Below are 12,851 nucleotides of genomic sequence, written 5' to 3'. Positions count from 1 at the left end.
GCATACTGCATCTACCTGGTTACAAATTCCATTTGCCATTATTCTGAATTCCTTAAAGCTACCATAACTTTGCTCTACCCTGGGGATATATGTGTGGGTTGCTTCTTGCTTCAGGTCAAATTTCCCCTAAATGGAAGGCAGGTTTGGCATCTGTTCATTTGCACTAGCTTAAACAAAAGAACTTTGCCCATTCCTTGTGCTGCTTTGCCCTAATTATGAGTCACTCCATGGTGTGGGTGACAAATGCCCACAGAAGAAGCTTTCCAACCACTGGAAATCATTAGGAAAATAATCAACCAGAGTTCCTAAATACCCGGGCACCTTTGCAGCATTTATTTCAAGGCTATTTTAAGCCATTTCTGACATCTACTGGAAAGAAATCACACTGCTTAAGAGATGATAAAATGAGGGTTGTGGGAGGGGATTCATTCTGAAAGCATCTTCAGTTCCTGGAGAGTTTTATTATTATTATTTTGGTGAAGTGACTTTGGGTTCCTTGAAGAGCTTTGATACATATTGTGGATCAATCCGTTGAGATGGAATACCCTATACCATAATATAACATACAGGTCTGAGAAAAGTCCAAAATCAAAATGACTATAACAGCATGTTTTATAGTCTTTACATTGTTGCAGGTTTTCCAAACTACTTTTGGGTGCCAGAGTCACCTAAGGTGAGTTTTTCACCCAAAATATTCAAAGTATAATGATATAGTCTTCAATCCTTCACCTACATATCTAGGAGTAAGCCTTGTTAAAATCAATGCGAACTTCTTAAGTTGACATGTACAGGATCTCATGTCTAGTTGACATGTAAGATCTCAAATTACCACATCAAACTCTAGGTATGACCATGCATTAATTCTTCTACCCCCAAATGATTTTGTAAAATGAAGTAGCTTCAAACCTGACACATATAGGTGGATATTGATAACTCAGAACGCCAGTCTTTTCAGTGGCCATGTGTCCTACTTTACTTGGTTTGAAGGACCAACCATCAGAGCACAGTCATCTATTTGAAGGTGTTCTGTAGTAACAGGATGTTGACTCCAAGGACTCATCTACACCTGCAGTCCTTTGGGGATTGGGGAGGGACGATCACAGAGTTTTCTACTTCTGGGATCGTCCCTCAGGGGCCACATGCCAGTGAGTTGTCCCGGAAGTAAGGAGGGACATTCCAGTGTGACATTTTTCAAAAAAGGTGACATTTGCGCAATTGTGCTGGTGCAATCCTGCTTGAAAAAAATGTTTTTTAAAACACACACACACACACACACAACAAATGGCACTAGAAGGCGCCGAGCGCTATCCCAAAAAAGATAAAGAGCTCACCCCTGATGTCCACAGACTCCCCACACACACACACAGATCCATGCCTGTTTCCTGAGCCCAGCTACTTGTGGGGAAGAGGGAGGACCCCAGAAGGGAGAGCCACACCACCCGCAGAGCTCGGTATGGTCCCAAGACGGTGGGGAAAAAGCAGTTCCAGCTATCCTGGGAGAACTGAGTGCCCATCCCCAGTTCACCCCAGGATCAGCTGTGCATCATTTGGACCTGCAGGGCTGACCTCGTGACCACCTCAGGATAAATGGCAGGTATAGACAAGCCCCAAGTCTAATGTAAAGATAAAGAAGGCTACAATGGAGAGAAGAGAAGAGCCCTTGAAGATGGCCATCAACAGCATGGCACCAAGACAGTGGACTGAGTATTCTATGCTATGATTAGATGTACTGCATTTCTATTTAAATTACAGTAATAATTTCTAAATTTGCATCCATGTATATAAATCAGCACATGCAAATTTTATGCAATTTGATGTCCACTTCTGTCCTTTTTTTTAACCCGGTATGATTTTCCTCTCATTTGTTGAAGTAGCCACTCTAGTTTGATACCGCTTAATCTGTCAAGCTTTACCCCAAAAGAATCCTATGAATTTTTGGTGAGGTTCTGAAGACTCCTTGTTAGCAGTCTCTAGGTGCTGTGCACACATGCAAACACACAGGCAACTGCCAAGATTTCTGGGAGCAGGAATTACCATACCATACATCTTTATTACGATCCATAGATCCATGAAAAGACAAGAACAGCAGGAATTACAGTTAGGGTTGGAGTGTGGTGTATGTAGTGCTGTGCCAAACCCCACCTGCCCTTTCACAACCTCTTCATTTCCCTGAGAAAGAGGTAATCATTTTTTGGTGTCTTTCGTTGAGATGTTGAGAATATCATAGAATTTTTTTGCTGGGTGTAGGGCTTCAGCTCTTACCTTACTGGAAGGAGGTAGCCCAAGGGTGCCATTGCCCACCCTTCTGCTTCACCCTACCCGGTGCCTGTCTACACTTCCCTGTGCCTGTTTGCATTCTCTTTCCCTCCTTATTGTTTACTACAACTTTATTAGATTGTAAGCCTATGCGGCAGGGTCTTGCTATTTACTGTGTAATCTGTACAGCACCATGTACATTGATGGTGCTATATAAATAAAATAATAATAATAATAATAATAATAATAATAATAATAATAATAATTCTGCCCTCACAGGCTCTCTGACCACTTGAGCTTCTTGGGAAGCCCCCTAGAGGACTTAGCCAGGACTTCCTTCCTTGGGGCTTCCTGTGCTGCTTCCTTTTCAATGCCTGAGAGCTGAGAGAGAGGCATTTTTGGTTTTGCTTTGTTGTTATTAAAACTCCTTTGAAGAAGAAGAAGAAGAAGAAGAAGAAGTTGTTCTCTCTCATGTTTCAGGCACTCAGCAGGCAACAGCACAGGGAAACCCCAAGGGAGGAAGTTTTGGCTATGTCCTCTAGGTGGGTTTCCAAGAACAAAACGGGGAAATGGCAGAAGATACCCCTTAGCCACCTCCTTACAGTAAGGTAGGTGCTGAAGCTCTGCACCCTCAGAAATTTCTCCAAAATTCTCTCCCCATCCCACAATTTCCAGGTGCAATTTCCCCACCCCCACCCCCACCAGCCAAAGAATGATTGAACAAAAAGAGATCACAAAATTCAGCAGAGAGCTAAGTGTGCCTCCTTCGTAGGATTCGGGGTATAACATACAAATGTTAATTATATGTAGCTCTGTTATTGTGAACACAAGGCTTAGAGAGCTAGATCCTTGCAGTTTTGAGGTAATTAACTTTGTGTTGAATTAATACACACCAAACAGTAGTATCCAGGTGTTACAGCATTTATGCATGAAAGCAATTTGAATCAGTTCTGGGTTGTTGTCATTGTTTAACCAAAACAAGAGCACAGTTTTTTCTTATGTAGATGTTTCTTGCCAAAAGCTGGATTTCAGTTGGAGCAAAACAGCCTGAAATGAAATCTCCACTTGTGATAACACCTCGCTTTCCCTTTCGTTAGGTGCAAGTGCAACCTTCATGCCACCGGCTGCAGAGAAGAAAACAAAAAGTTGTTATGCGAATGTGAGCACAATACAACAGGGCCAGACTGCGGAAAGTGCAAGAAGAACTATCAGGGAAGGCCTTGGAGTGCAGGCTCGTATCTCCCCATTCCTAAGGGCACCGCAAATATCTGTGAGTACTCGTGCACAACAATACAGCCATGACAATGATGTATTTCAGCCTCTTTGGTTCAAAAATGATCCTAATAAAATGACCCAAACTCAAAATGAGCCTAAGATGGTATAGCTTCATGGAGTATTAGAACCTTTACAGGCAGTGCAATCCCATACTTGTTTACTTGGAGGTAAATTCCACTGTGGTCAGTGAGGCTTACTCCCTGGTAATTGTGCATATTGGAACATTGAATGTTCAACCTCCAGTCTGTTCAGTGAAATCAACATAAAAATTGTGACATGCAGGAAGCATTTGCCCTATTCATGTCTGCTCAGAAGTAAGCCCCATTGAATACAATGAGACTTTCTCCCAGGTAAGTGTGCCTAGGATTGCAGCATTACATGCCCAATGTCCTCCTTGCCATTACATGCCCAATGTCCTTCTTGCCATACTTTGTATGTGCCATTCTGCACTAAGTGGCAGTGTCTTGTTCTTTAGACTACTGTTGTCATTACAACTTGGCCACTTTAAATGACTGTTGTTCTTCTCCTGTTCACTGCATGTAAGTGGCAACCATAAATAAGAAGGGAAGCTAATAAGCCTATCATGTGAGAACTACGTGTATGTATTATTGCATTTACATCCCACTCTTACCCCAAAGAGCTCAAGGTACCATACATGGTCTTCCCACCCAATTTCTCATCGCAACAATCCTATGGAGGTTAGGCTGCCTGGGAGTGACTTGTCCAAGGTTAAGTGAGCTTCATGGCTGAGTCAGAATTTGAATCTGGGTCTCTCCAGTCCTAGTCCAACACTCAAACTGCTATGCCTCAGTAGAACACAGGAAGTTGTGTAGGTCCATCCTTACGTATAATGCAGACACAGACTCCTTCAAATAAAAGTGCAGAAATGGCACTGTTTGGGTTTCATCTCCTGCTGAGTTTTCATGATGTCAGGGATCCTATCCAGATGTAGTAATCTTGAACCAACACAGAATTAAGTATACATTTGCCCACTGTTTTCATTGGGCTTAAGCACACTTTACTCTCTGTTGGATTTTGGCCAATGTTCAGTGCTGGGTCAGATACAAGAATTGCATGGTCACCGAAGCTAGTTGTTTCATTTACACCCTTTAGTTGGTTCCTAAGATAATGGTAGCCCTATTCAGGTGTTCCTTCTCTGGCTATACTCAACAGATGAGGAAAGGAAGCACTTTGGCTCCATCCCTCTCCTCCATCGCATATTGTCACTCTAAGCTTGTGGAAGGTGGCTTTCTGAAAAGGGGAGCCTTTTGTACCCATGGAGACTCTCCATGCAAGCCAGAATGCTGGTTTTCCAGCATTTTGTTTTGGATGGAGAGTCTCCATGGATACAGGAGGTTCTCATTTTCAGACAGTCACCCTCCACGAGTTTGAGTGTGGCGGCAACATGCGAGGAGGGTGGTGGGGCTAGAGTGCAACCTCTCCTCATGTAAACCCTGTTTAATGACAAGCTAAGCTACAGTGGTTAAGCATTTTGAGCTAAACATTATGGCTTAGCATATCATGTGAACCATTCCTAACCATGGTGGCTATGTAATCATGGTTAAAACATGCTCACTAACTATTTGCTGCAAAAGGGTTAGCGACCTAACCATGGCTTAGTGTGTCGTCTGAACAGGCCCGTATTGACTATAATCAGAAACAGAACACCTGAATAGCACCCAGGCCCTAAAAGCAGGAGTTTGAATAGATCTGGGTCTAATCAAATGGAATAACGGGCTCAAGTTAAAGGAAGCCAGATTCCAGCTGGACATCAGGAAAAACTTCCTGACTGTTAGAGCAGTACGACAATGGAATCAGTTGCCTGGTGAGGTTGTGGCCTCTCCCACACTAGAGACCTTCAAGAGGCAGCTGGACAACCATCTGTCAGGGATGCTTTAGGGTGGATTCCTGCATTGAGCAGGGGTTGGACTCGATGGCCTTGTAGGCCCCTTCCAACTCTGCTAGTCTATGATTCTATGATTCTATCTAATTGTTTTCAGTTATCTTGTGCCTCTGATCTAGCATGAGATCTACACCCAGAAATGTCTTTTTCCACATGTGGATGGCATCCAGCAAGATTCTCTGCTCTCAGAACAAATGCTTAATCACACCTACCGTTATTCAGTTATTGAAAAACTATGGGTATGACGCAACCAACTTTAAGTACTGCTGCCCTAATTATTCCAATGTGTGAGGTTATAACTGGGGCTTCCTTCTCTTATTTAAAACAATGGGACTTATTGGTGCTTAGTTTTGGGGCTAGATCGTTTCCTATACATTTTTTCCCTCCAATGAAGGAAATGTTGAAAGCAGCACAATAAAAACTGGCGGTAAGATGCTGTAGAAAGAGAAGAAAAGGGCATAAAAAGCAAGAAATTCACGGAACTGTTCTATCATGGATGCAAGTGAGTTATGCATTAACTCGGATTCTTTGCTAATTTGACTTATATACCTAAATCCCTCAGAGGGGTGAAAAAAAGGAACAAGCAGAGAATAAGCCATCAAACATTTTTGGAGTAAGAGTTATTAGTTGCTTTTTATAAAAAGTCTGGAATTCTGCCCTGTATAAAAGTAAAAAAGGTGGCTTTAGAAATAACCATTCACTGAAAAGTTATTTTGAAGAAACAGGGTTATGTGCCGCAGCTAAATGAAAAGTTAAAAAAAAACCAGCCTCAATGTGCCATGTTCCAAATGTTATCTTGCACTTCAAAGCAGCAGCTGTGAGGAATCAAACCTCTAAAATGAATATCAGAGGAAGCAGGACCTTATCAAGTTTAATGTGAAAGTAATAGACCAAGTAACAAACCATGAAGTGTGGGGGCATGAAATTATGATAAAATTCCTACCAGACAGGGAAAAAGTGAGCCTTCAAAAAGAAGAGGGAAATATTTTGTAAGAGCATTAACTTTTAGAATAACGGACACTTTGGATCACAGAGTTAATACTTTAAAGCTATGTTCAAGATACATTTGGAAATTCACAGGATTTTTCTCTCTCTCTCTCAGCCAGAATTCACAGCATTGGAAAGGCTTCTAAATTCATTCAGGTTGAGTGATGATCCATAAACAACCATCTCTGTTATATTTTCCACTTGTTCCTTGTAGTAAGGAGGAAAATCCCACATTTCTTTTCCTCTATGCAACTGTGTGGATTTTTCCTTAGTGATGGAGTCCCTTTTATTAAAATTCAACAAACCAATATTGGTCTTCTCAACTTCAGTGCAACCAAAACAAAGACCCACTCTGTATACTCAATGTATTTACTTAACTCAACATAATAAGCACCATCAGACAGGGGGGAAATCACGTTTCCGTACCATCACTTTGGCCTCCTGTTGTCACTTTGACCCCGTCCCACAATAGCGACGAACAGCTTCCTCTTTTTTTCTCACGGGAAAGAAAGAGGAAGCAGCAGTGACCACATGGTCCATTCAGTGGGCGTTTTTATAGTGCTGCTTTTCCTGCGCATAGCAGGAGATGACGGCAAGTTACACTTCCATTTAAAAAGCGGATTTACTGGGTCATATTTTGTCATGGAAAAAAGACCAGAAGGAGCAGGAGACACTCCGGAGGTGGATGGCGTTGTCAAAAGGACCTGCGAAATACCGTGAGTGGCCAGTAACGAGGGTGCGATAACACAGAATTTCAATGTCCAAATAAAAGAGGATCTCAACTGGACAACCTCAATCAGAACAAAAAGAAAATATTTCCTCCCAACTTTTTTTCATAAAGATAAAGACTCCTCGTAGTCAAAATGGAATTTTCTGGTTCTCTGTAGTTGTGACTGGAGTCTGAAATATAGTTCTCTGTTGTGCATTCTTACTTATGTACTGATGAAATTGTGTATGTATATATTTGTATTTTCACTCTTTGTTATATGTTGAGTTAAGTAAATACATTGTGTATATACAGTGTTCCTTTTATCCATACACATCCTCAACCTCTTACTTTTATAGAGATATTCACATTGTATTATCCAAAACAAGATATACTTCTCAAAACTAACCCACAAATGAGTCAAACAAGTAGTGGAACCATTGAAGCTTTCCAAAAGTGATTAGCAAATTTCTCAGTGTGGGGGTTTGTTTGTTTTTTGCATCTCTAGTATGCCATCAAATTTTGATTAGAGTGGCATTCAAGGTGAAGTCTGGAAAACTTGCAGCCCAATGTGTAATATAATAGAAACTTGCCCTATAGCAGAGATGGACAACTTATGACCCTTCAGTTGTTTGGCCTACAGCTCCCATCATCCCTCACCATTGACTGTGTTGCCTACAACGGATAGCAGTTGTAGGCCAAAATACCTGAAGGGCCACAAGTTGTGCACCCATACCTTGTTGAGAGCAAGTATATTTAGCTGCATGGCCGTCATGCACATTGACTATAACCCAACAAATCTCATGGCCTTGAGGAACTCTCTGCCCTATTAGAAACTGGTATGGTTTTCCCCACATTTGTTTCTTCTCTGTTTGCTTGTGGTGCAGTGCGGCCTAGCTGAGGCAGACTAATTGGTAAGAAGGCCATGGTGAAAGTGAAGTTAATCTTAGAATTCTATGGTTCTGTGATTTTTCTCAATGGTATATTAATGCAGGGCTGAAGAGGGACAACACGTTGCATATTTGTGTCAAAGTATATTGAGTTGGATCCAAACTTAGTCATACTTAGAGTAGATCCACTGAAAACAATGGGGCTTAAGTGAGTCACAACTAGCTTAAGTCCCACTGATTTCAGTGGTTCTACTCTAAGTATGACTAAATCTGGATCCAACGTGGGTAACATCCATCTGCTGACCGAACAGCATCAAGTGGAGCGGATACCCTTTCCTCCCTTCAGCCCCCTGGATCCCGTCAAATCTTCTCCGGAGAGTCAGGGAACTCTCCAGAAATAATGTTGAGGGTGCATGGGAGACTGCAAGGGAGAGGAGAGGATGGGACAGTTCCATTGCTCATATGTTAGAGCCCTCTGATTGCAACCTTAAATTGACTGTCTATAATTTTATTTGACTGTCAGTGCTGGCATCTAACACAGTTTTGCTCTCAAAAAAATAATGACAAACCACTTTAACTTACCCTCCCAGTCTCAGAAAGGGATGTCCATGCTCCCACACATGCCAGTCTATCTCACCTTGTATAAGAGTTAATCCGTCTCTTTGGGGCTGGGTAAGCAACATTAACATACTTCCATACAGGTGAGAAAATTCCCTGCTCGCAGGCAATGTTATAAGAAACTTACTCTGCATTGCAGATAATCTTGCACAAATCCAGGGTTTGGCTGATATAAAGTTACTATTTGTCCATTGGAAACCTCTCAGATAAAAACACTACTGCAAGAACTTTAACAAATTATCTTGCAATACAATTTGGTTTACTTGTTATCTTGACTGTATGCAGTGGTGTGGTGGCAAATCTTGAAGTGCAGATACTCATCATAACAGTCCCCTTAGCCGTATCCCCAAGGAGAGTCCAAACATTCAGGCAGATGTGTTGATGTTGTTGTTTATTCGTTCAGTCGTTTCCGACTCTTCGTGACTTCATGGACCAGCCCACGCCAGAGCTTTCTGTCGGCTGTCGCCACCCCTAGCTCCCCCAAGGTCAAGTGTGTCACCTCCAAAATATCATCCATCCATCTTGCCCTTGGTCGGCCCCTCTTCCTTTTGCCTTCCACTTTCCCTAGCATCAGCCCCTTCTCCAAGGTATCCTGTCTTCTCATTATGTGGCCAATGTACTTCAGTTTTGCCTTTAATACCATTCCCTCAAGTGAGCAGTCTGGCTTTATTTCCTGGAGTATAGACTGGTTTGATCTTCTTGCAGTCCAAGGCACTCTCAGAATTTTCCTCCAACACCACAGTTCAAAAGCATCTATCTTCCTTCGCTCAGCTTTCCTTATGGTCCAGCTCTCGCAGCCATAGGTTACTATGGGGAATACAATTGCTTTAACTATGCGGACCTTTGTTGTCAGTGTGGTGTCTCTGCTCTTAACTATTTTATCAAGATTTGTCATTGCTCTCCTCCCAAGAAGTCAACGTCTTCTGATTTCCTGGCTGCAGTCAGCGTCTGCAGTAATCTTTGCGCCCAGAAATACAAAGTCTGTCACTGCCTCCACGTTTTCTCCTTCTATTTGCCAGTTATCAATCAAGCTGGTTGCCATAATCTTGGTTTTTTTGAGGTTTAACTGCAACCCAGCTTTTGCACTTTCTTCTTTCACCTTTGTCATAAGGCTCCTCAGCTCCTCCTCGCTTTCAGCCATCAAAGTGTTGTCATCTGCATATCTGAGATTGTTAATGTTTCTTCCTGCAATTTTAACTCCAGCCTTGGATTCGTCAAGCCCAGCACGTCGCATGATGTGTTCTGCATACAAGTTGAATAGATAAGGTGAGAGTATACAACCCTGCCGTACTCCTTTCCCAATCTTAAACCAGTCCGTTGTTCCGTGGTCTGTTCTTACCGTTGCTACTTGTTCGTTATACAGATTCCTCAGGAGGCAGACAAGATGACTTGGTATCCCCATACCACCAAGAACTTGCCACAGTTTGTTATGATCCACACAGTCAAAGGCTTTAGAATAGTCAATAAAACAGAAATAGATGTTTTTCTGGAACTCCCTGGCTTTCTCCATTATCCAGCGGATATTGGCAATTTGGTCTCTAGTTCCTCTGCCTTTTCTAAACCCAGCTTGTACATCTGGCAATTCTCGCTCCATGAATTGCTGGAGTCTACCTTGCAGGATCTTGAGCATTACCTTGCTGGCATGTGAAAGAAGTGCCACTGTCCGATAGTTTGAACATTCTTTAGTGTTTCCCTTTTTTGGAATGGGGATATAAGTTGATTTTTTCCAGTCTGATGGCCATTCTTGTGTTTTCCAAATTTGCTGGCATATGGCATGCATCACCTTGACAGCATCATCTTGCAATATTTTAAACAGCTCAGCTGGGATACCGTCATCTCCTGCTGCCTTGTTATTAGCAATGCTTCTTAAGGCCCATTCAACCTCACTCTTCAGGATGTCTGGCTCTAACTCACTGACCACACTGTCTGAGCTATCCCCGGTATTATTATCCTTCCTATACAGATCTTCCGTATATTCTTGCCACCTTTTCTTGATCTCTTCTGTTTCTGTTAGGTCCTTGCCATATTTGTTTTTGATCATACCCATTTTTGCCTGGAATTTACCTCCAATGTTTATAATTTTCTGGAAGAGGTCTCTTGTCCTTCCTATTCTATTGTCTTCTTCCACTTCCGCACATTGCTTGTTTAAAAATAATTCCTTATCTCTTCTGGCTAACCTCTGGAATTTTGCATTTAATAGGGCATATCTCCCCCTATCACTGTTGCCTTTTGCTTTCCTTCTTTCTTGGGCTACTTCTAGTGTCTCAGCAGACAGCCATCTTGCCTTCTTGGTTTTCTTTTTCTTTGGGACGTTTTTTGTTGCCACCTCTTGGACAATGTTGCGAACTTCTGTCCATAGTTCTTCCGGGACCCTATCTACTAAATCTAGTCACTTAAATCTATTCTTCACTTCCACTGCATATTCATTAGGAATATTAGTGAGCTCATATCTAACTGATCTGTGGGTCTTCCCTATTCTCTTTAGTTTGATTCTAAATTGTGCAATAAGAAGTTTGTGATCTGAACTACAGTCAGCTCCAGGTCTTGTTTTTACTGTCTGTATAGATGTCCGAGACCTTTGGCTGCGAAGGATGTAGTCAATCTGATTTCGGTGTCGGCCATCTGGTGAAGTCCATGTATAAAGCCGTCTTTTCGGTTGTTGGAAGAGAGTGTTTGTTATGCACAGTGAGTTGTCCTGGCAGAATTCTATCAGCCTATGTCCCGCTTCATTTTGTTCTCCTAGACCATGCTTACCTGTAATTCCAGATGTCATTTGACTGCCCACCTTAGCGTTCCAGTCTCCTGTAACGAAATTAACATCTCTTTTTGGTGTATTATCCAGTAGGTGCTGCAGATCCTCATAGAACTGATCTACTTCTGCTTCTTCAGCATCTGTGGTTGAGGCATATATTTGGATCACTGTGATGTTAAATGGCTTACCCTGAATTCGAATTGAGATCATTCTATCATTTTTTGGATTGTATCCAAGCACTGCTTTAGCCACTTTATTATTAATTATGAAGGCTACTCCATTTCTTCTGTGATCCTCTTGTCCACAGTAGTAGATCTGGTGGTGATCTGATGTGAAGTGGCCCATTCCAGTCCATTTCAGTTCACTGACACCCAGTATATCTATATTTAATCTTGACATCTCACCAATAACCACGTCCAATTTGCCCTGGCTCATAGATCTTACATTCCAGGTTCCTATGGTGTGTTGATCTTTAGAACATCGGATTCGTCGTTAGCCGTCCTTTCGGCTTTGAGCTAGCTGCGTCATCACATCTGTGGCTAGTTGAACTTATCCTCTGTTCCTCCCCAGTAGCATTTTGACCATCTTCCGACCTGGGGGTCCCATCTTCCGATGGTATACCGACATATCTCTGGTTGTACTGATCCATTTAGTTTTCATGGCAAGAATACTGGGGTGGGTTGCCATTACCTTCCCCAGGGACAAATCTGTTCTAGCAGTTTTATCTCCACCAGGAGCAGTGTAATATTTTACATTAATGTAATGTAATATTTTACATTACAACAGCAACCTAAAAGTTTACTGAAAAGTAAACTTTTAAAAAACTTTTATTGACTTCACATGAATAATACAACATTATTAACAAGATCAAACTTAATAAATTTTATTTATTTACTTACTTACAATATTTATATACCACTCCACATCCAAGATTTCAGAGCGGTGAACAACTGACAGGCTAAAAGAATAAAAACACCATATTAAAATAATTGCTATTTTTAAAAAGAAACAGTTCTGTTAAAACTGAATTCTGATAAAGCCACAGCCGGTCACTCAAGGAAGCCTTCCTGAAATAATGTTTTCAGGAGGCATTGGAAGCAACACATTGTTGGTGCCTGCCTGACCTCCAAAGGCAAGAAATTCCAGAAGAAGGGGGCCACGACACTGAAGAATCTTCTCCTGATGGCCTTAGGTCAATGTGGAACCCCCAGGAACATGCCCTCTGATGACCTCAGTGACCAAGGAGGCACTCTCTCAGGTATCCTGGTCCCAACTTGTTTAGGGCTTTGGCACCAAAACCTTAAACCTGGCCCAGTAGCGAATAGGCAGCCAGTGCAGTTCCCTCAGCAAAGGAGTTACATGCTGAAACGGCGCAGTGGCTGACAACAGCCAAGTTGCTGCATTCTGCACTAGCTCCAGCTTCCAGAGTACCCTTAAAGGCAACCCCACATAGAGTGCATGGCA

The 12,851-nt window shown here is 42.1% G+C and overlaps 1 protein-coding gene across 1 annotated transcript in view; it reads left to right on the top strand.

Moving 5' to 3' along the window:
- NTNG1 (netrin G1) overlaps positions 1-12,851 on the top strand; it is a 299,231-nt gene that overhangs the window by 175,486 nt on the left and 110,894 nt on the right. Inside the window, exon 4 of the mRNA XM_063135534.1 lies at positions 3,354-3,526. Within this exon, the coding sequence (XP_062991604.1) occupies positions 3,354-3,526 (173 nt within the window). The remainder of the gene's footprint in view (positions 1-3,353; positions 3,527-12,851) is intronic.

This window comes from Elgaria multicarinata, chromosome 1 (assembly GCF_023053635.1).
Source record: "Elgaria multicarinata webbii isolate HBS135686 ecotype San Diego chromosome 1, rElgMul1.1.pri, whole genome shotgun sequence".
Taxonomy (NCBI): Eukaryota; Metazoa; Chordata; class Lepidosauria; order Squamata; family Anguidae; genus Elgaria; species Elgaria multicarinata.
Note: the sequence above shows the minus strand (reverse complement) of the source record. Positions and strands in the feature narration are given on the sequence as shown.